Raw genomic sequence first — 23,357 nt, 5'->3', positions numbered from 1 at the left:
AAATATCCACGTGTTCACCAACCCAGAAGTTCTCTGAGCCCTGTCCTTCTGAGTCTTTAAGGAGGCTTAATTACATAGGCATGATTCATTAAATCACTGCCATTGGTAACTGATTCAACCTCCTGCCCCTTTCCTCTCCCAAGCCCAGAAGTGGGGTAGGAAGATGGTTGGTACTGAAAGTTCTGACCCTCTAAATCACCAGGTTGGCTCTCCTAACCTATTTTTATTTTTTTTTTAAGATTTTATTTATTTATTTGACAGAGAGAGACACAGCAAGAGAGGGAACACAAGCAGGGGGAGTGGGAGAGGGAGAAGCAGGCTTCCCATGGAGCAGGGAGCCCGATGCGGGGCTTGGCCCCAGGACCCTGGGATCATGACCTGAGCTGAAGGCAGACGCTTAACAACTGAGCCACCCAGGCGCCCCACAAAAAAGCATTTTGAAAAAGGAAGATTGTAGAAAGAGATCAAACAGTGTAAGTAGATGGTTTTAACTTACCAGAAGATACCATCAGAGCATCTTTAAGAATTTAAATCCAATCCAAACATTTTAAATTATACTATTATACTCCTAAACTAGGGGAATGAAAATAAAGAGGAGAAAATGGAAGTATCGATTCTAATAGTTTACAAAATAGAATTCAAGATGGGAAAAGCACGAAAGGGACAAAGAAGTGTTTTACATTAATAAGCTGACCAAATCTACCAAAATGATTGACCAGCCACTGATTTGAAATGTGTGATAAAAAGCAAAACAGAACTAGATCATGAAATGGGCAAAGCCATAATCACTGTGGAAGACTGATAATTATATCCTACACACCAGAATTAACTGCCTGTGTATGGGCTGAACATGGTCCACAGGTATTTTGTCTGTTACACAGTATTTTTTTTTAAGTGATAAAATGCCAGTTACTATTACTACAAAACAAATCACCCCAACACTTGGGGTGTGGAGAGATTCAGAAGTGGGGGTGACTTGACAGTAGGGACTGGAGTCCTCTGGGCGCTGGTTTATTGACATGTCAGGTGTCTGGGATTGCGAGACTTAAAAGACCAGAACTGCTGAGCAGAGGGCCCACACGTGGCTCTCCGTGTTTCCTGGCTTCACATATGGCAGCCTCAATGCAGCTGGATTTCTTAACATGGTGACTCAGGGCTCCAAGTACAGTATTCAAGGAAACAAGGCAAAAACCTCATCACCTTTTATGACCTAGTCTCAGAATGTGACCATGCCAGTCACATAGCATCATTTCTCCTGTATTTTATTAAACAGTTATAAACCTTACCAAATTTAAGAGGGAGGGACACATACCCTCCATCCTAATGGGAGGACTGTCAAGTTTATGGATAGGTTTCAAAACCTCTCAAACCTGTGGCCACACATTGATTTACATTTCCTTCGGATGCACAAACACATTCCCCCTTTCCAAAGATCCCACTCCCCCACCATGCCCCACCTTGCCCTTCCAGAGTCTAAATCTGGTCCAGGTGCAGCTAAACCTCCTCACTCATGGTTCCTCAGTCAGCTCTTTGAATATTTGGACAGTCTTCTGCCAGGAGAGATTAGTAAGGAGTAGTAGATACGTTTTTGAGCCACCTAAGTCCTAGTTCTTTTGTATTCTCTATATTTTGACTAAAAATTGATCAGTTCCCTTTTTTTTTCTTTTAGCTTATCTCTCTCTTTCATTATTTTGGATAAAATAAACCATTGATCCTTTCAGCATCCTTCATGGGAATCTACTTAGCCAAATCCACCAGTGGCAGGTATTTCCCCCATTTTCCTTGTCACCAGGGCCAACAGTTTTGCTAAAATTCTGCCACTTCATCCTCTACATTGACCATCTCCTCCAGACCCTTCCAGCTCCCTACTGCCACCAGTCTCAAAGCTAGTACCATGTATTTTAGGTTTTTGTTAACCAAATTTTGTATTAGTTACTATTGCTCTGATAACACAAAACTTAGATGTGTAAAGCAGCAACCTAGGATGACTCAGAAAACTAGGATCATAATGCCTACACATGGCCCCTTTGTGTGGTTTGAGTTCCTCACAACATGGCAGCCTCAGGCTAGTCAGACAAAGAGGGTGGCTCAGGACCCCAAGCACAAGTATTCCAGCAAACAAGGTGGGAGGGTGGTGGGGGACTGCATCTCCTCCTTTGCCTAGCCTTGAAAGTCCATTTTGGGCTGTATCATTTTGGTCCGCACAGTCACAAGCCTGCCCAGATTCAAAGGAAGGGGACAGGAAGAATGTCCCAGAATTTCTCATCTGACAAGTTGTTCATAAAGAAGACAAAGAAATGTAGTAAATTTGATTATTCCTTGAATTGTGACCTCTTAACTACAAGTGTTGGATTTTTTCTTTAAACCTTTAAAAAATAACTTATACCATTGGTTTTTTTTTGTTTTTTATAGGGATCATGAATATGCCTACAGGATGGATTTTGTGTGTGTGTGTGTGATAACAGATCAATTTTAATTCTAGCACCTGAAGCTATACAGGGGTACGCTTTATCAACTTCATGGGACTGTTGTACACATTCAATAAAGTGACAACTGTGCAATACCACTTAGTATCTCACAATCAGGAACATACTTTTGAATTGTTTAAACACAATCCACAGAATTAAAAACAAAGTCAGAAGCCATCCACAGTTATACTAATTGTCAATTAAAAGTTTTACAGTTACTACTTGATGTAACAGCCAATACCTAGTACGGGGTATCAAAAGTGACTTCAGATTCTCATCCTGTTGTAATCTATGGAGAAGGTTTCTCGAGCAGGTACGTGATTGGCCAGAGGTGGGCGCCACCAGGACCAGAACGGCAAGTAAAGTTCTACCACAGTTTCTGTAGTTTTCACTGTTTTTTTTTCCTTTGTCAGTTAAAAGTGAACAGTGAGAATTAAATACTTATCTTTACATATACACAAGGTATGCTGTGAAAGCATATTTGCTTACAAACATATAAAAATACTTAACTAGTTTGATAAGAAAATAATGTATAAAAGTATATAGCAAAAACAATCATCTCTGACCTCGGAAAGATCAATTCCATATTTTATATTACAAACAAAAACAGTTTTAGTTTTTTTGAATCCCTTATCCAGAAATACTTGAAAAGGAAGACAGAAATTATTTTTTACTCTCCACATGGCTGTGAAAAGAGTTAACTTAAAAAACTAAGAACACTGAAATGCCTTAAGTTCAGAATAAGTCCAAATATTTGGCCACACAGAACATTACTATCCTCTTCAGGAGTGGAGCACTTAATAAAGGCTTCATATGCAGTTTTTAACCTATAAATACAATAGGCATTTGATATTTTGGCCACTGGAAAACAAAGGCTGTAGCATCAGTAAAGGTCTGAGATGTCTCATTTTTTGTGGGTCAATTTAGTGTATTTCAGGTTAACTAAAGTTGACATCAAAATTTTTAAGATAGGCAAAAATTCACATTTAAAAAAAATTCCTTACGTTTCTATTTAGAGTAACAATAAGAAATATGATTCCAGAAGGTAAAATTATTTCACAACCTATGACTTCAGCTTGGCAAACAGCTTAGGTTCCAAAACTGATTCATCCCTATTAAAATGTAAGCCCTTAAAAAAATGTGTCTGTGTATATAGATCAGTATTTTTAAGGAATCAGATAATCTTTGAAGCAGCCTTAGTGTTTCTTTTAAATCTGTCTTGAAATGACCATAGGATTAGCTTCACAGAAAGGATTAGCCAGCTTCTAGGTCTAAGGCTACCACGGTGATCGTCTTCTAAGGCTAGAAAGGTCCCAAGGTGATGTGTAGGATGGGTTTTTTTTTTAAGAACTAATATATGAATAAGGACTTAATATAGCTTGGAATAAAATTTCCAATGATAGCATAACGTAAATTTTTTAAATGCTGTGTGTCAGCCTAGGTGAAAGTAAAGCTCATGCCTCTAGTGAGTGATTTGTGTTAGATGACTGACTCAGTAAGTGGATCTAGTGATGATGGGCATGTTATTGAAATACTATAAAGAATTGGAAAAAATTGTTTCATTAAAGAAAATTAGGAAAAAACAATGTTTCTTAAATATGTGAGTTTAAATATATATGTACATATTTATATAAATGTATTCTTGAAAGTTTATTCAAGTTAAAAATTTTTTTTAGATCTTAATTGAAAAAATAATGGACCAAGTATTTGAGGTTGCCTCATACTAAAGCATATAACCACTTTAGAAAAATGTAATAGTGATATCTGATATATATCAGATACCAGTATATACTACTTATATAAATAGTATTCCATATATGCTTTTTCCATCATGGAAAGTTAGAGTTTTATTTTTTTAAATGAATTAGATTGAACTTCCTTTATTTATATTTTTGCTGTTGCCTTATTTTACTTCTAAAAACTTTTTTATTTTTTAGATTTTATTTATTAGAGAGAGAGAGAGAGAGACGGTGACAGAGATAGCAAGAGAGAGAACAAGTGGGGAGGAGAGGGAGAAGCAGATTCCCCGCAGAGCAGGGAGCCCGACATGGGGCTCGAGACCCTGGGATCATGACCTGAGCTGAAGGCAGACGCTTAACCCACTGAGCCACCAGGTGCCCCTAAAAACTTTTTTTAAATGCCATTAGGAAAATAGCTTTTAATTCTCTTTAAAATTCAATTTTAAAGGCTTTCATATGTGGCTAAATTAATCTAGAAACCTTATTAAAGTCTACAAAATGTGCATTTCTCAGAAGCGAGATAATTGAATTATGTACAGTGTATCTGTATCTTTCTAAATGTGTTCTTCAGGTTTTGCCATTAACTTGGTATGATTTTCAACAAATTACCAACCATTAATTCTCTCATTTTTCCTATCAGAAAGCCACTGTTTTTATCTTTTTTTTTTTTTAAGTTTCTATAATCTTTGATAGTCTTTGGTTTAAACATAGGGAGGTAGACTTCCAGTTCTTTTGACCTTGTTCAAATGATTTGACTTTTCTACACCAGTCACATTTTAAATTTGGGGTTAAAAAAGTCTCTTCCCCTTATAGCCCTCTGCTTTTAACAGTGTAAAATGCTGAGCAAGTAAAAGAATTAAAGGTACTCAAGTAAAAACAAATAATAGTTATTTTAAAAAAATACTGTAAACGTTCTAGTTAATCTGATATACTCATTTTTAGTACAGAGTTAAGCTGAAACATTCAGCAAGCTTAATATTTTTAAAAACTTTTAACAAATGTTTAGTAATTGTGACTTACAGAAAATTGTTACATAAATTTTAAAAATTAAGCATGTTAATAAAATTTCATTTGATAACAGTATGCAAAATATTTTTTTAATTTTTATATGATGTATTCATTTTGGCTTATGTTTACTTAGGAATAAAATGTTTGACTTTTACTGTAGAAGTATTTGTTTTAATGTTAATATTAAGACCATAGAGTATTTTCAGATTAAGTTGAAAGTTTTAGAATATTCTGGATTTGTTTTTGCCAGTTTTTAACCCTTATTTCCATCAGCCATTGCTGAGAACATTTTATATTTTAAGTATGCCCTCCAACTAACAAAAACTGTCTAAGTTGAAGTATTGTGTGTTGATGCACTCAACCAGAGTTTTCTAACCTCCCCAGCTACGAAGCTGCCTTATGGAAACATAAAATGGACATGACAAGGGCATTTTCCATAAATTATACCTGTCTTAGAACTCATACCATTTAGGGCGCCTGGGTGGCTCAGTTGGTTAAGCGACTGCCTTCGGCTCAGGTCATGATCCTGGAGTCCCGGGATCAAGTCCCGCATTGGGCTCCCTGCTCAGCAGGGAGTCTGCTTCTCCCTCTGACCCTCTTCCCTCTCGTGCTCTCTCTCTCTCATTCTCTCTCTCTCAAATAAATAAATAAAATCTTTAAAAAAAAAAAAAAAAACTCATACCATTTACATTTCTTATTAAAATATTTTCACCATTCAGTGTATAGCTTTTATTCCCAAAGAATCTAGTAGAAAGTAAAATTCTAAGCTGCCTCTGAATTTCTTTCTACATAATTGTAGTCTGGATGTCATTAACACTATTTCATACATGCCTTTTCATGAATTAATATAGTTTCCATTTTTAAGAGTTAAGCATCAGTATGCACCACCATGTTGCTGTGCTCGTTTAGTCATTTTTCCTTTTCTTGTTCACTTCTTTAGCATTTCTGCAATTAGATAAAAAAGGACCACAAAAACATCACTTTGATCAGCCTTCGGTAGCACCAAGGAAAAACTACTCTTTCACAAGAGAGGAAGTGAGACAGATTGATAGGGAAAATCAGAGGCTTTTGAAAGAACTGTCAAGACAGGCTGAAAAATCAGGAAACAAAAGTACGGTTCCTAGAAGATCGATTGTTCATCCCCCTAAGTTATATCATAGTGCCCTCAACAGACAGAGGGAACAACAAAGGATTGAAAGAGAAAATTTGGTAAGTAACTAAAATTTTTTAGTCATCAAAGGAAATGAATTGTAATGATTTGTAAGGCCAGCTTATAGGAAACCAGATACAGCCACATTTTCGAACTTAATTATGTAAAAGTAAGTATATATATGTATGGTATGAAATACATAATGAGCTGGAAGGTACAATATGTGCCTTTTTTTTTTTCATCAGACTGTCTTTTAGGAGAACATTAGATGAAAATACTGAAAACTCGCTTGTTTGGCTAGGTATGTTAAGTCAGACAGTAGTATAAGAAATGGTATTCCAAGGGTCAGATACATGTATCTTCTGTGAAGTATTCAGTCACTAGCCAAATCTGTTTCACTGTATTGTATCCTTGTTGGGCTGCTCCTTGAATGTATGAAAGACACTAATTATTAAAAACCACAAAGTTAACACTTCAGTGTTCTAAGGAATATATATGGGACTGTTGAAAATCTTCACATTAAAAGCTACTCTTCGTAGCATATCATTTTCTTCATAAAATTGCATTCATCATAATTGCTGATGTTTACTGAGCTCTGAACTAAACTCATTGTTCTAAGTGTCTCCAAATATTAGCTTATTGAATACTGCAATAATTCTTTCTGGTGAGTATTGTTTTCATCCCCATTTTACTTATAGAATAACTGAGACCAAAGGGGACAAAGTAACTAGCCCAGGGACACAGAGCTCCTGAGTAAAGGGCTGAGCCAAGATTTTAAACACAGGTATTGTCTTAAACTAAAATTAGACCCTAATGAGCACATACATTCAGAGCTAAAATAATTGATAAAGCTATTTTTAAAATGACTGAAACAGTTTCCAGAATTCATTCTCATTATATTTCATCACCGTACAGTCCTGTTTAACCATATGCTTACCCAAACTTGTACCAACTCTTATAAAAAATTTTTATTGCCATCACTAATTTCAAGAGTTGGGGAGCTGGGAGGTGTATTTACAGAAAACAGTGAAGTCTTAAACCCTTCAGGAGGCTTACCCTGCATGGGGCAATGAGTAGGGAACAGCAAAGTAAGTTGAAACGAGGTTGGTGGGTAATGAGCTACAGGATAGCTTTCTGCACATGACTGTAGCAGTTTTCCAAGATTCATTCATGAATTTTGAAAATCTGAAGTTATGAACATTTGGGTTTACCTTTTTTGTCTGTAAAAACAGACATTTGGCACATGACTCTGGAGCCTGTTTTATTTAACAAGCAATTACATAGTGCATACTAGTTTACAAATTTTAGGTCATTTAATCCTCATAGCAGCCTAATGACAGTGTTGTGATGGAAGAGAAAAGGAAGTAGTGCAGGTTGTAGGCACTTGCTCGAGGTCAGACAGATAACAGGAGCGTATGCGCGTTACCAGTTTGGGGGTACTTTTTTTTAACAGCTTTTTGAGAGAATACACATACCATAACCATTTAAGGCGTAGAATTCAATAGGTTATTAATTTTGTTAAGTTGTAGTAAAACATATATAATGTAACATTTGCTACTTTAACTGATTTAAGTGGTCACTTCAGTGGCACCATCAGTATTTCCGAAACCTTCTTCATCACCCACATAGAAACCCTGTACCTCTTCATAACTCTCTTCCCCCTTCCCCTCAAGTAACCTCTAATCTGCTTTCTGTGTCTATGATTTTGCCTCTTCTAGATTTCGTATAAATGGAATAATACAATATTTGTTTTATGTCACGCTTATTTCACATAGCATGGTGTTTTCAAGGTTCATTCATGTTGTAGCCTATATCAGAGCTTCTTTCCTTTTTCTGGTTGAATAATACTCCATTATATGTATGCACCACATTTTGAATATCCATTCGTCTGTTGATGGACACTTGGGTGATTTCCACCTTTTCACTATTTGTGAATAATTTTGGGGGGAATGAACACTGACATATAAGGATCTGTTCAAGTGCTTGCTTTCAGTTCCTTTGAGTGTATATCTAAGAGTGGAATAGCCGGATCATATGGTAATTCTGTGTTTATCTTTTTGAGGAACCTGGGTTTACTTTTGAACAGTTGAAACCATTAATAAATAATAGTTATTCTGTATATGACTAGGATGAAACCTGTTAGCTTCTGTTTACGGATTCCATCATCCCTTAAATCATTTGTACATTTCAGCTATTTTCATAAACTGGAGAATTACCACTGTTTTTTTCTTTTTACTTTGCATACTTAGTAGTTTGTATATGTGAGAGATATTTTTGTCCCATTTGATAGATCTTATTTGGTGTATTTGAGAACAGTAGAAATATAATGTGAACCACATGTGTAATTTAAAATTTTCGAGTAGTCACATTAAGAAGGTCAAAAGAAACAGGTGAAATTCTGGTAAACTATTTTATGTACTGAATAAATTCAAAATGTTATAATGTGTAACCAGTGAAAAAAATTAATGATGAGATACTATACTTCTTTTTTGGGTACCAAGTCTTTGAACTCTGTTGTAGATTTTATTTTACATTTAGAGCTCATCTCAGTTTGGACTGGCCATATTTCAATGCTGTGTAGCCACATGTGGCTAGTGACCTTGGACATTGCAGCTCTAAATCAAAAACTAACTCATGCAGAAGTGAAAAAAAAATAACTTAAAGCTGAACAGCAAAATAAACATTTTATTATAAAATATAATTTGTTATGTTATTACAAGGAGAACTCATCTTCACATTTATGTTTAACTCTTCAGTCTCTAAACCAAAATAAAACTTTTCTTGGCTGTTCCTACAATTCTTCATAATGACTGATTAATTTTTCTTTTTTAAAAATCTGTTAGAAATTTCCATTGGAATTGTGTTAAATTTATATTTTAATTGGAGTGTTGGGCACTCTTAAAATACTATCGTCCTATAGTATGTCTTTCCATTTATTCAAAGCCTTCTTTTTTTTTTTATTTGACCCTTCTTAATATTCTACCTTAGTAAAGTGTGGTTTTCTTCAAAACTAAATATTTCTATGCTATTGTGCATGAGATTTTATTACATTTTCTAACTGCTTGCTTTTATAAACTCTTGATTTTATTTATTTAATAATCAGCTACCTACCAAATCCTTATTTAGGTCCACATTAGCTCTAATAGTTCCTCTGTGTGAGCTGATACACTTTTTAATGTTTGCTAGCCTGTTCATAATCAAGCACACATGCACGCATACACATGTTACATACACAAGCACTTTTGTAGTTATGTGTCAAATGTGCTGCACAAGCAGGGTCCATTCCTTTACATTTTTATGATTTGTGTTCCTTCATTTACCCCATCTCTAGTGATAGAGACCAATGCAGATGGCTGACAGGCACAATGGCTAAAGCAGTTCTGTTCCAGTTCTCTTACTTGAGCTTGTTAGCCATCCAGAGGCAATTTAGACTGACAATTCAAAACAAATCGTTCTGTGTTGAGTAGGTAGAAAAGGAAGGAGGGCAGGGGCGCCTGGGTGGCTCTGTTGGTTAAGCGACTGCCTTTGGCTCAGGTCATGATCCTGGAGTACCGGGATCGAGTCCCACATCAGGTTCCCTCCTCGGTGAGGAGTCTCCTTCTCCCTCTGACCCTCCCCCCCTCATGTGCTCACTCTCTCATTCTCTGTCTCTCTCAAATAAATAAATAAAATCTTAAAAAAAAAAAAAGGGCAAAGATATTGTATAAAACTGAGTGTGCTGTGTTTTAGAGTTCAAAGCATACTGTTAATCTTTCTGGTGAAGTTCACAGTCTTCATTATATGTTTCAAGAGGCAAATAATTGCCTTTCCTTCTCATTCACAAGGGAAATAAATAAAAGGAATAAAAAAGAAAAAGTAATCTTATCCAGTAGAGGGCATGCTTGCTACATAAAGACTCAGTGAGAACTTGTTAATTTCCAAAAAGGGGACTCTTTTTTTTTCAATTCATGAATTTTGACATATTCTTCTTAAAGCATACCTCCTTATCGTCATTTGAATATAATATGAATCCTGTTTTCATGAAAGAGCACCAGAATAATCTTAGCAGAAGGCGAGGGGGTCATGTGAGGGAGGGTACTTAGTTTATATTTCTTTACTGTCCAAAAGAAATGAGATTATTTCATTATCTCAAATGTACATCAATTTCCTGAGCTGTCAAAGAAGGGGGTGAGGAGTAGTTGAAGCAAGATCAGGGAAGGAAGGAGGATTTCTGAAGGAATGTGTAAGGATTAGAGCCTAGAGTTCAAATGGAGCTAATTAACTTTTTTTTTACTTTCTGAGAATATGTATACATATACACACACATTACAAATGTATGTAATTAGTCAATTTTAAATTCAGAGAAATAAAAATATGTATATATATTTGAAGATTTTGTTTATTTGAGAGAGAGAGAAGGAACAGTGGGGAGGGGCAGAGGGAGAGAGAGAGAAGCGGACTCCCTGCTGAGCAGGAAGCTTGATGCGGGGCTCCATGCCAGGACCCAGAAATCATGACCTGAGCTGAAGGCAGATGCTTAACCGACTGAGCCACCCAGGCACCCCAAAAATATTTTTAAAGTAAAAGTAATGCATATATAAATTCAGAAAATTCAGACCATTCTTAAAAACATTAAATGAAACATAAAATCCTCCTTCCATCTTCTGTTCTTTGCTAGTCCAGAAGAGGAATTTTAGACCTCTTAAATAGAAAATGAATTAAGGGGGTGCCTGGGTGGCTCAGTTGTTAAGTGTCTGCCTTCGGCTCAGGTTATGAAACTGGAGTCCTGGGATGTAGCCCCAGGTAGGGCTCCCTGCTCAGTGGGGAGTCTGCTTCTCCCTCTCCCTCTGCCCCTCCCCTCTGCTCCCATGCTCATGTGCATGCTCGCAGGAGCTTGCTCTCTGTCTCAAATAAGATCTTAAAAAAAAAAAATGAATTAAGGGGAGAGTGATATGTTGTCACAAAAATGAAGATTTATGGTAAATCTCATCCCTAGTGTAAGGATTCACGTTGTGAGTGTTGATTAACCTCAGTACCTTTGCCCTGGGATCAGTCTGGGTTTCCTTCTTCTCTGGTTATTGTCTGTGTCTCCTTTCATAGAAGAAAAAAGCTAATGATAACTAAGTTTGACTTTAGTTGTAGAAAAATAAGAACAGTCCTGGTTTTCCCTGACCATAGAAGGCTTGTTACCCTTTAATGTCCTTTAGGGTCTTTGCTTTATCACTTCAGAAGAATAAAGCACCTCTCTTCTGCTGCAGAAATCATTAACATAATATTCATTTGTTTTTAACTTTCTATTTCCAAAGAGGACAGGATTCAGGCTGGGTTAGTTTTCTTTCCAAAAAGAATGATACTTCCTAAATAGAAAAGAAATCTTTGGACAGACTATCTTGGGACTCATTGTTAGAATCTGATTAGAGGAGCAGTTCTAAGATTTTATAAACCCCAAATTGGTTAAGTAACCATTCTTGCCATTTCTCAATTGATGAAACTTAAATTTGTTGAATGTCTGTTATGAGCTATGTAAGACACCAGAAGGAATATAAAAATATATATAAAATATTGCCCTGTCATATAATTTATGACTTAGCCAGGAAGATAATACTATTATATGTCAGACAACTAGAAAATATACAAAACAGTGTTAATAATAGCATTAATATTTAATAACTCTGTACTGTATGCCAGGTATTGCTGTGAACATTCTATATGCATTATCTCACTGCTTACAACTGACTCTTGGAAGTTACTTCATTGTTAATATCCATATCAAGTCATGTTGTCTATAATCAGTGGCAGAGCCAGGATTTAAATCCAGGTCTTTCTGACTAGATAGCTTACATTTCTGGTCACTAATACAAATGTTAAAATATTTTTATTTTAAAATTAAATTAAAACTGTCATTTTTAAGTTGTACCCAGAAGTTCTAAACTGTTGACTAGATTAAAATGTATCTACTTTTGATTTTGGGTTTTAAACTATAATCAATACTTCGTATTTTGATAGTCTCTATAAGCAAGAGCTATTTCTGTTTGATATCCCTTAGGTTTTGCTTAGCTCGTTATATTCTTATGAGACATACAAACTCATATATGATATGTTCCATGTGGTTTGGATAGCATTGATATCTCTCTTATTTCCCAAAGTTTCTGCATATAAACTTGGTAAGTGACATATCAGGACAACAGAATGGGTTTATTCTTTGCCTTATTGTCAAATTATTTCAAAACTGATTTTGATCTTAATGACTTTATATGTTTTATATCTGATGAATATGCATTGCAGTTTTCTTAAAATTAAAAAAAAATACATCTAGCCAAGTAAATTTAGGAAATTAGTTTATCTCAAAAACAATGAGGCTTCTACCAGCAAAAAATCAAAATTAGTAGTTAACTTAACATACCAAGTTTTTCGTCCTCTCCATCCTACCCTCCACAGCTCAGGGAGTAGTTAATAGGATAATCAGCACAGCCAGTGTTGCTCTGCCCAGTAAAATGCACTGACAGTGTGGTACATAGGAAGTTTCTTAGCTGGTTGTAAATGTCTCGCTCACTCAGGCACGCAGTAGTGTTCTCTTCCCAAACTATAAATTACCTTATAGGGCAGTATTTTATATTTTTTTCTTAATATTCCTTCCAGTGTCTTACAGAGCCCAAAGCAATTACAAACTGTAGGTAGAAGAGGTGTAATCTTAGGAGATTTTGCCCCTAAATTATACAGCTTCTCTGTGTGCAACAAGAGAAAGACAACATGCTATGATGTGGCAAGACCACAGACTTTACAGATGGAACCATGTTTATTTTATTTTTTTTTAAAGATTATATTTATTAGAGAGAGAGAGGGCACACAAGCAGGGGAGAGGGAGAAGCAGGTTCCCTGAGCAGGCTCTCTGCTCAGCAGGGAGCCCAATGTGGGGCTCGATCCCAGGACTCTGGGATCACGACCCAAGCCGAAGGCAGACACTTAACCGTCTGAGCCACCCAGGCATCCCTGGAACCGTGTTTAAATCATAACTCTCAGCTCAGCAAAGAAGACCACTAACTGTAGTTGGGTCTGGCTTCCTGAGGGAGTTAGGTCTGTTCTAGCCTTGGAAGACTAAAAACTGAGAAAGGCCATTTCATGCAAAAAAAAAAAAAAAAAAAAGCTGGCAGGCTGAGCTCTCTCAGTTGGTCGGTTTACTGCTTCCTGTGCTCTGTACCTCTGCCATTTGTCTCCAGGCTCAGTTCATTTCTGTTAAGACCTTCCTCTCCTTTCTCTAAACAGCTGTCCTCCGGAATATTTTGACTTGTTCTACCACCATCTCACACTTCTCTGGAATTACTCAGAACACCGAATCGAATAGAAGGGCAGGGGTAAGACTGTAAGAGCAAACACAAAGTTGAGAAAAAGTTCTGGAGATGATTGGTGGCCATGGTTCATTATGACATGAATATACTAAATGCCACTGAACTGTATGTTTTTAAATGGTTAAAATGGTAAATTTTATGTATATTTTGCCAAAAAAAGAAAAACCTCAGTTGAGGCAGAAGGAAAAAACAGATTGTGCAAGAAACTTGTCCTGTGACTGAACTCATGAGGCTGGTTTTTTTAACGAGAATCTGAGGGCTGAACAATTCTCTTTTCAAATGAAGATCACCTTGCTACAGAGATAGTTTAACTAAATAAAGAGATAATAAAACAACCATAGATCAGTTCCTTGATCCATTTGGTCTGTTTAAATATTCCTTTCTCAACAATGCCTGTCAAAATCAAGCAGAAGAAACTCTTTCCACCTTCTAATATGTGAAGAAAGAAAATAAAATTCAGAATGTTACTCATTAGATTCTGTTACTGAATCATATTAAAATACCAAGTTACTGGATGTTATGTTGCCTTGGCTAGTTGGTTTATATATCCTTTTAAAAGCTTTACATTCTAGGGCGCCTGGATGCTCAGTTGTTAAGCGTCTGCCTTCGGCTCAGGTCATGATCCCAGGATCATGGGATCGAGTCCCGCATCGGGCTCCCTGCTCAGCGGGGAGCCTGCTTCCCCCTCTCCCACTCCCCCTGCTGTGTTCCCTCTCTCGCTGTGTCTTTCTCCATCAAATAAATAAATAAAATTTAAAAAAAAAAGGTTTTACATTCTAGAGTAGTTGATTTTCAAACTTCTTACCAATAAAAACTTTTTCTTCCAAACTAAATTTGATGCGGAATCTTTAGTATATAAAATATATAAAACAGGTGACATGGCAAGCATAGAGGGGCCGATAGTGGGAGTGGGGGCCTGAGAGCCCTGGGCACTTGGCCTCTGCTCAGTGTCCTCTGTTGGGGCCCAAGTGGAAAGTAAACAGGTTGAAAGCCAGGGCTCTGTAATCGTATATAGAATTTATAGTAGTTTAGATAGGTTTATGGTGATTTCTAGGGCTGAACACAACGGGCTTTTAGCGTTATATTACTCCCATTATGACCGTTCTGTGGTTTAGGAATTTCAGCTTATAGCACCTTTCCTAAAACTGTAAGCTGACAGAGAGACGTGCCTGTGATCAGGTTTTAAAATCATAGTGGTTTTACAGGATAGGTGGACCCTTAGATTTTTCTGAAAGTATATTTTTTTCATATAGTATCTCAAAAGTGATTTAAAATCTGTAATATAAGGATCTATCAAGTATTTTCCTATTTAACACTAATTTGAAGGAATATCTGTACCTCTATGTTTATCACAGCATTATTTACAATAGCTAGACAATGGAAGCGGTCCAAGTGTCCACGGAGAGATAAATGGACAGAAAAGATGTATATATACAATGGAATATTATTCAGCCATTAAAAAGAATGAAACCTTGCCATTTGCAACATGGATGGATCTAGAGAGTATAATGTTAAACGAAATAAGTCCAAGAAAGACAAATACCATATGATTTCACTGATACGTGGAATTTAAGAAACAAAACAAAGAACAAAAAGAGAGACAACCAAAAAAGCAGACCCTCCCTTAACTATAGAGAACAAACTGATGGTTACCAGAGTGGGGGCTGGGGCGCGGGTGGATGAAATAGGGGATGGGGATTAAGAGTACATTTGTCATGATGAGCACGTGAATACTGTATAAAATTGGTGAATCACTGTATTGTACGCCTGAAACTAATATAACACTGTGTTAACTATACTGGAATTAAAATTTTTTAAAAAGTATTTGCCTTTTTAAAAACTTACTGCTGTTTTGCTAAGTTATTACTATAACTTCCTGCTTATTGATACTTACCTAACATTGACTTTCAAATTAATTGTCTTTATTTTTTTTTTCAAATTAATTGTCTTTAAATGAAGGCTTTATTGAAAAGGCTTGAAGCTGTGAAACCAACAGTTGGTATGAAACGCTCTGACCAACTGATGGACTATCATCGCAATATGGGTTATCTCAGCTCATCACCGTCCCCAAGACGAGTGAGATCAACTCTTGGCCAGTATAGCCCATTAAGTAAGCATATTCAGAATTATTTTGTATTTACGTTTGTGTATTTCATCCTTTTTAAAAAACATAACATGGGGGCGCCTGGGTGGCTCAGTTGGTTAAGCTACTGCCTTCGGCTCAGGTCATGGTCCCAGGGTCCTGGGATCGAGCCCTGCATTGGGCTCCCTGTTCAGCGGGAAGCCTGCTTCTCCCTCTCCCACTCCCCCTGCTTGTGTTCCCTCTCTCGCTGTCTCTCTCTCTCTGTTAAATAAATAAAATCTTTAAAAAAAATTTAAAAAATAAAAAATAACGTATTATTGGCTAGAGTTTAAAATAGCCGACTTCTGGAATGCACTGTTATTTTTCACTGGAATGTTTTGTCTTTTGTTAGTTCACTTAATTTCAGGCTTCACTCACAGCATGTAATGGCAGCAAAGGAAAGAAACCTGTAAGAACAGTAGTATCTTCGATAATGGAGAGGCTTAATTTCATTACATTTATTGAAGGAAGACATGAGTAGATAACGCTGTTGCTGAAACATTCCCTCTAGCCAGTTAAGAATTATTGTTAGTATCTTCCAGCCCTTATATGTACTTTGTCTTCCTCACTGGATATCTAAAACAGGAATTAGTCTGTAGAGTCATGAGATATAATCCCTCCTGATGGTTGATCTGTTGTGATCAGCACACACCCAGCTCGTGGTATATCCCAGAGAATGTAGCATGCGTGACCACTTAGCGCTGGGGTATGTGACACAGAAAGGCCAGACATTCTCATGTACAGAAGTCTGTGCTGTTATTTCACGTATGCGTTCTAAACTATAAAAAAGAGAAGCCAATATTAGAAGAAATTTGGGCCCACTTAAAATGTCCCAACTCCCCAGTGCTCATGTGAGTGTTAAACACTCACATGACCAGTAATTACGTTCATTCATTTCATTCTTCAAGCATCACTTCCTTGGTATAATTAGTGACTAGGATAGGTTCTTGTTCCAGTAATTCGTACTTAGCATTGTGCCTTGAATGTGGTAAATTATTTGTTGAATAAATTCATAAGTGGTTATACAAAGGTTTTTTTTGTTTTTTTCACTTGAATCATTTGAGCAGCTTTTTAAAACCTTAATTCCCATCCCAAATCTGTTGAATCAGAATCCCCTAGTGTTGAGTGTCTGGGCATGTTTATTAATACATGTTTAATTTCCACAGGGAATTCTGAAGTGCATTCCTGTTTGAGAATTATATTAGACTAATAAAAATGCATGTGAGATAGGGAAGAAAAATTTATTCTGGACTTTAAATTAGGAGAGGAAGTTTATCAGGTGATGATGTATCTATTTAGTTTAAATAAAATTATTTTTTTTCTTCTTATATTTTCAGGAGGAGCTTCTAGAACATCCAGTGCTACCAGTGGTCTCAGTTGTAAGAGTGAGCGACCAGTTTTTGACACAGGGCTGTTGCTAAGACCTAAGCCCCCTAATGTTCGTACAGCTTGGTTATAAAAACTTTTTGCTTTAAGCATTGTTCAGTTCTTATTGAAGTGCTCTTGTACAATTCTCTGTGTAAACATCTCTAATTTAAGATATACAACGAGTTGTAATTTTATTGTAATTCAATGCAAAATTGTTCTCAAAAAGACAATGTAAAATCAGTGTTTCCTATGAGGATGTGTTTCTATGAGATGTATATGTATTTGATAGAGAAATGGTAGTATGCATGTATATTTTCTCAACATAGAAATTGATTCAGCTCTTATACTGATGAAACAATTATGATAATATCACTATAGCACATTGGACCCAAGATGTTAACAATATTGTTCTTGTTTTATGTGGTTTTTCAGAAGCTTTAAACCATGAGCATAGCTCCTAAATTTGAATTTTTCTCTTTGCTCCAGAATTTAGGTGGTATAACTCAGAATTTGATTGTAAGACTTGATTGTACACTTTCTTATTATGAAACAGAACTTGAACTTGTTTTCATTGGGGGAGCCGATTTAGATTTGGTGAGTAGATTGAGAGAAGCTTGTGCTGGGGCAGTCCTTGTGATTCACCAAAGGCACCTACTACCTCTGTATAAGTGTGCTGAGTTAGATCTTAAAAATGTGATCAACCATTCCAGACCATTTCAAACTGTATTAGGAAGTTCAACTTGGAAGGCCCTCTTCCATATTCTTACACGTTGAGGTAAAATACCACTGATGATTCTGAGAAATGAGGTAGACTTTAGAGCTACAGTCCACTACATTGTGAATAGGTTGTCCAAGGACCAGGTATGACCATAAGCAAATAGTTGTTGAGCAAAACAGCACCACCAGTTTGAGGAGCCGAGAAGCAGATCCTCAGTTGTGTCAGAACAGTGATTCAAGAGATAACTGTTGACAAGTTGTGTTATGTTTAGTGTTTGCTGTATTAAGAGAGAAGATAAGAAATGCACGGTCTTGAAGCTTTAGAAATTCCAACTACAGTTTTTAAGAGCTGAGAAAGAAAACTAAAATATAAATGGTAAAGGAGAAATATCACACATTTGTTGAGGCTACTTTAAATGTCATCTAATATTCTTGTATTGTTTCGTTTGGGCTTTTGGGTTGAATCCTGGAAGTACCATTTTTTACAATGCCACTTTTGAAATCCTAGTATTCTTAATGGAATTAGTAATGGCAAATAGGGTGTTGTATAGTTGACTTTTGAAATTAGAATATTTTTCTGTCAAACCCGTGGACTCTCATTTCATAGAACGAAGTATATCTCAGTTGTGGGTGCTTCTGCTCTCTTGGTTATCATTGTTTCATTACTGGCCTTTTCAGTATACCTTGGGAATGTACTGGAAAGTTTCCATTTTAAATGCCAAATCTTTCTTTTTTTAAAGCAAATTCTTGATCTGTAGCCACAATAATATTTGTTGTTTATTTTTCCAGGTTAACACAAGCTTTGTAGCATGTTTTCCTGAACTTATTTTTCTTACCACCTTGGGCAGTAAGCCAAACTGCATTTTGCTAAATTATCAGTTCAGAATTTCTTGGTATTAAGTTGGTATTGATAGATTTTTGTCTAGGATAGGGCCTGTGAAGTGTGGGAACAGTGGTGTTAAAAAAAAAAAAATTCACATGAACACAACCTGTGAGATTTTTCTGCTGCTTTCTTTGGGCTGTAATGTTCGTTCATTGTTATTTGATACTCTGTTCTGGTGACCAGGTTCTTAGATCATTTAGTGCTCTGCTTTATTTATTAATCGTAGTTATACTAAACCAAGGGTGTTTTGTTTTGTTGTGTTTTTAGCTTATTGCCCTTTCAATGTTTGTATAACAACTTATCTTTACAAAGAGTTAAGATAATGCTGAATTTAAAACTCAGCATTTGGACACCTGCCTGATATTGTAAGCCAGTTTTTAAAAATTGAGTTTTAAATTGTTAGGGAAAAATATATGTATATATGAAACCTTTAAAACCTTTTACATTCATAATGACATTAGTCTCTGAATATATTTTATATGGCCTTTGCTGCCCTATGTCCGGATACAACACATAATTTTATAGATAAAGCTATACTTTGATTTTAGATACTAATTTAATGCCTTTAGTTTTTACTGCTTTGACAAGGGAGGTTAATCTAAGTATTGCTGATAGCAGGGATTCAACTTGAAGTAAACGTTGAGAAGAGCAACAATATTCATCTTTTCAAGGCAGAATTTATAATTCCATTGTCATTATTATTCCTATATGATAAGTAAAAATAGAAGGATAGGATTTGAATATGCTATTCTCTGATAAAAGTCAAGGTACTTTGAAGTTGTTATGGTTTAGGGACACTTTTACGAAGGAATCATAAGTATATTATTTTCATTTTCAAGAACTTATAAAAAGGTAAAGGATCATCTAGCACTATTAAATATTTGGTTCACTTGGACCTAATACATATATTCTTTGAAGATTTACATCTGCAACTAGAAATTACACTAATCCAAGATCTAATATTACTAGGCAAGATTCTTACTGAGAATTGTTCTCCTATCTGTCAAATGTTAAACTAATGTTGCCTCCTAAATTTTAATAAGATTTTATGAAAGGTTTTGAACTATTAAGATTATTTCCTAAGGGATAGCTGTTATCTCACACTTTCCGTACTTTTTTTCAATCTCCATTAAAAAGCTGCATTCTCCAAATAAAATGTTTCTGGTTTGCTTATAAATGTAGTGTAATGCAGTTGTTTCCAAACCATTAACCCAATGTCCAAAATGGATAGCTAGACAACTTTAAAAAGAGGTCATTGTGATGCTTGTGTGCTTCTCATCTTCAGATTCAAATACTGCACACTGTGAAAAGTATTATGACCAATATAAAGTTGGAGACACAAGTTGAATTTAGTATATTTTAATTAAATTCATAAAATGCTTAATATCTTAAATGCCAAAATCTTAACCTATACGTGATTGTATACCATCCTAAAAAATGTTCTTAATGGTAATGGCTACTTTATTTCCATGAATAAATTAGTAATAAACTTAAAAATCAACATCTTTTTTTAATTTCCCAGTCTGTTACATGTTTTAGGCCTGAAGAATTAGCTTGACATAGTGAAGAAAGAAATGAAAGGATTAAAGATAACTGAGTTTTGATCCTGTACCCATCTCTCAAGTGCATTTTCTTTTTCTTCCCCATAAATTAAGAAGTGTCAACTGCATTTTCTTGTTCTCATTTTAAACATTAGAATAATAACTTTATGTGCTTTTACAAGCCTAAGAGTTAGAATGAAGTTGGAAGGAGGAGAGGGTATTAGCTATTTATATCCTTGAAAGTATGACATTTATGTGGGAAAGAGTTTGCTTATAATTACATTGTTGGTCATTATCTCTTCAAACCACATCGTCTAATTTGTTCTGTAAACTTGCTATAATGCTGCATTGGACACTCTTACAGCCTCATGGAATTTTATTTATTTTTTTAGAAAAGATTTTATTTATTTATTTGACAGAGAGATAGCAAGAGCAGGAACACAAGCAGGGGGAGTGGGAGAGGGAGAAGCAGGCTTCCCGCTGAGCAGGGAGCCCGATGCGGGGCTCGATCCCAGGACCCTGGGATCACGACCTGAGCCGAAGGCAGACGCTTAACGACTGAGCCATCCAGGTGCCCGGAATGTTTTTTTAAGACCTCAACATTTCACATGCATTGTGAGTGATAAGAAATACCCTTTTTTAAAACTTACTGTTAAAACATCAGTTTAGGACCTTTTTTTATGAGGATTTAATAGCAACAATGCCATTGGAATAAATCACGGAGCAGCTCCAGCAGTAGTGTATTTGAGCTCCCAACTGCAGAGTTCAAGATTGCTTACAGCAAATAAGATTACATCATAGCAGAAAGTTTTGATTTTAAAGTTCTGGTGACTGTTTTTTTAAGCCACCGAGAGAGATTTCTGGAGCCACCATGATGCAGGCTTAAAGTTCTATGCCTCTTTCAAAGTATACTTCATTAAGTTCAGGTAAGTTGCACTATTTATTCTAAGATGATGTTTTTAAGGGTTTACTGTTTTACAAAGTAAAACTTAAGAGGTAACATGTCATTAATTTACTATAATGAGACATGGGGTTTTTTCCTAGGAACCTAATTTCACATCCACTATTGTAAGATGGTAAAAAAACGTTTAGTCACCAAAAAACTATTAAAAACTATGGTTCCAAATTCTTACAGTATTTATGTTACAATGATAGTCTTTACCAACAATCACACATTTATTTCATGTATTTGGAAATTATAGCTGATCTCTAAGTTTGCAGTATGCTTTGTTTTCTTTATTTTATTCTGAGAATGTTTTATTTCATGAAGAAAAAACCTGGTACTAAGTAAATATATCATCTTTGCATGTAGTTATGTATACTAACTAGAAAAACCTAATTCTACCATTAATTTGAGAAGATATAATTTGAAATTATATTTTGGGGAATGTCAGAGGGACATGAGAATGGCATTCCAAAGATTTTGCTAACTGTTTATGTAAATATTACAGAAAGAGGCACAAAACATAAATTGTTGCTGTTACATACATTGTGTATTGTTACAAAGCAAACACGTGCATCACCACTAACCAGATCCAAAGTTAGAATATTGCTAGGACTCACAAGATCCCTGGGCAGGGGGGCGGCACTCCCTCTCAGTCATGACGCTCTTTGCCAAAAGTAACTGCTATCTAGACTTCTAACACGCTAGTGTGGTTTTGCCTGTTTTTGATTGTCATATGAATAGAACTAGATTCTTTTGTGTCTGCCTGCTTTTGCAGAGCATATTTATTATGTTTCTGACGTTCTTTCATGGTGTTGCATGCCGCTGTAATTCATTAGTTCTCATTTCTGTATTCTAGCGTATGACCACACCAGGATTTATTTCTCCATTCTGTGGTTGACAGACCTTTGAGGTGGTTGCCAGGTTTTCGGTTATTATGAGTAATGCTAATATGAAGATTCTCTGTAGATGTGTCTTGATTACATGTGCCTGCACTGGGTTGGCATGTACTTAGGAGTGGAGTTGCTCGGTTATAGAGGCCACATGGTTGGAGTTTTCCAGCGTGAGTGTACTAACTAGTCCCTGTTGCTCCATGTCCTCACCGACATTTAGTGTCAGTCGTTTCCATTTAACCGTTTGGGTGGGTGTGCGTGCAGTATTATCACGTGATTTAGTCACAGTGCTCTAATACGAGATTGAACACCTTTTCGTGTTTATTGGCCATTGGGATATCTTTAGTGGAAGTGCCTATTTTCCTATGGGTTGAGTGTCTGTTTCTTGTTGATTTGTAGGAGCAGTTGCATGTTCTGGATACAATACAGTTCCAGTGTGAGTTGTGTTACAAATATTTTCTCCCATTCTGGCTTGCTTTTTCACTATAAATGATGTCTATGGACAGAAATGCTTAATTTTACTTTAGTCCACTTTATCAATCTTTTATAGTACTTTTTTTAAATGTTGGATTTTATGAAATTTTCATTTACCCAAGCTCATGAAGATATTCTGCTATATTGTTTTCTAGAAGTTTTACCTTTCACATTTAGTTATGTAGTTCATGTGGCATGTTGTCTCTTTTTTATGAATGATACCCGTTACCTTAATTATCGGCTTTCAGCTTTATTCTTTGGGCTTAATTTGCCGTTATTTTTCTAATTCCTTGAAATGGATGTGTAGTTCACTGATTTTCAGCCTTTTTTTTTTTTTTTCAGTAAACTCTACGCCCAATTTGGGGCTCAAACTCACGACCCCGAGATCAAGAGTTGCATGCTCTCCTGAGTCACCCAGACCCCCAGCCTTTCTCCTTTTCCAGTAGGTGCATTGAAGGCTGTCAGTTTCTTCTGAGCATAGCTTTAGCTGTTTCCCACAGTTGTGATAAAATGGTATTTTTCTTTTCATTAAGTTCAGAATATTTTCAAGTTTCCACTGTGATTTCTACTTTTTAACCCATGGGCTCTTTTAGAACATATATATATATCTACATATACATATACATACATATATATATATTTTTTTTTTAAGAGTGATCATGCCTGTGAGCATGGGAGGGGGAGAAGGAGAGAGGGGGAATCTTAAGGCTCCACCACGCTCAGCGT

General features: G+C 36.0%; 1 protein-coding gene across 3 annotated transcripts in view; it reads left to right on the top strand.

The window, feature by feature from the left end:
* CFAP97 (cilia and flagella associated protein 97) overlaps positions 1-19,936 on the top strand; it is a 40,022-nt gene extending 20,086 nt beyond the window's left edge. For all 3 annotated transcript variants that reach the window (XM_028099740.2, XM_028099741.1, XM_028099742.1), the window contains 3 exons: positions 6,156-6,424; positions 15,650-15,800; positions 17,150-19,936. In XM_028099740.2, the coding sequence (XP_027955541.1) occupies positions 6,156-6,424; positions 15,650-15,800; positions 17,150-17,271 (542 nt within the window). In that variant the 3' untranslated portion in view covers positions 17,272-19,936. The remainder of the gene's footprint in view (positions 1-6,155; positions 6,425-15,649; positions 15,801-17,149) is intronic.
* The last annotated feature ends 3,421 nt before the right edge of the window (positions 19,937-23,357 follow it).

This window comes from Eumetopias jubatus, unplaced genomic scaffold (assembly GCF_037043125.1).
Source record: "Eumetopias jubatus isolate StellerSeaLion01/CBP00866 unplaced genomic scaffold, mEumJub1_p1.0 scaffold_2, whole genome shotgun sequence".
Taxonomy (NCBI): domain Eukaryota; kingdom Metazoa; phylum Chordata; class Mammalia; order Carnivora; family Otariidae; genus Eumetopias; species Eumetopias jubatus.
The sequence above is the reverse complement of the archived record's forward strand: the minus strand, read 5'-3'. Positions and strand labels throughout refer to the sequence as shown.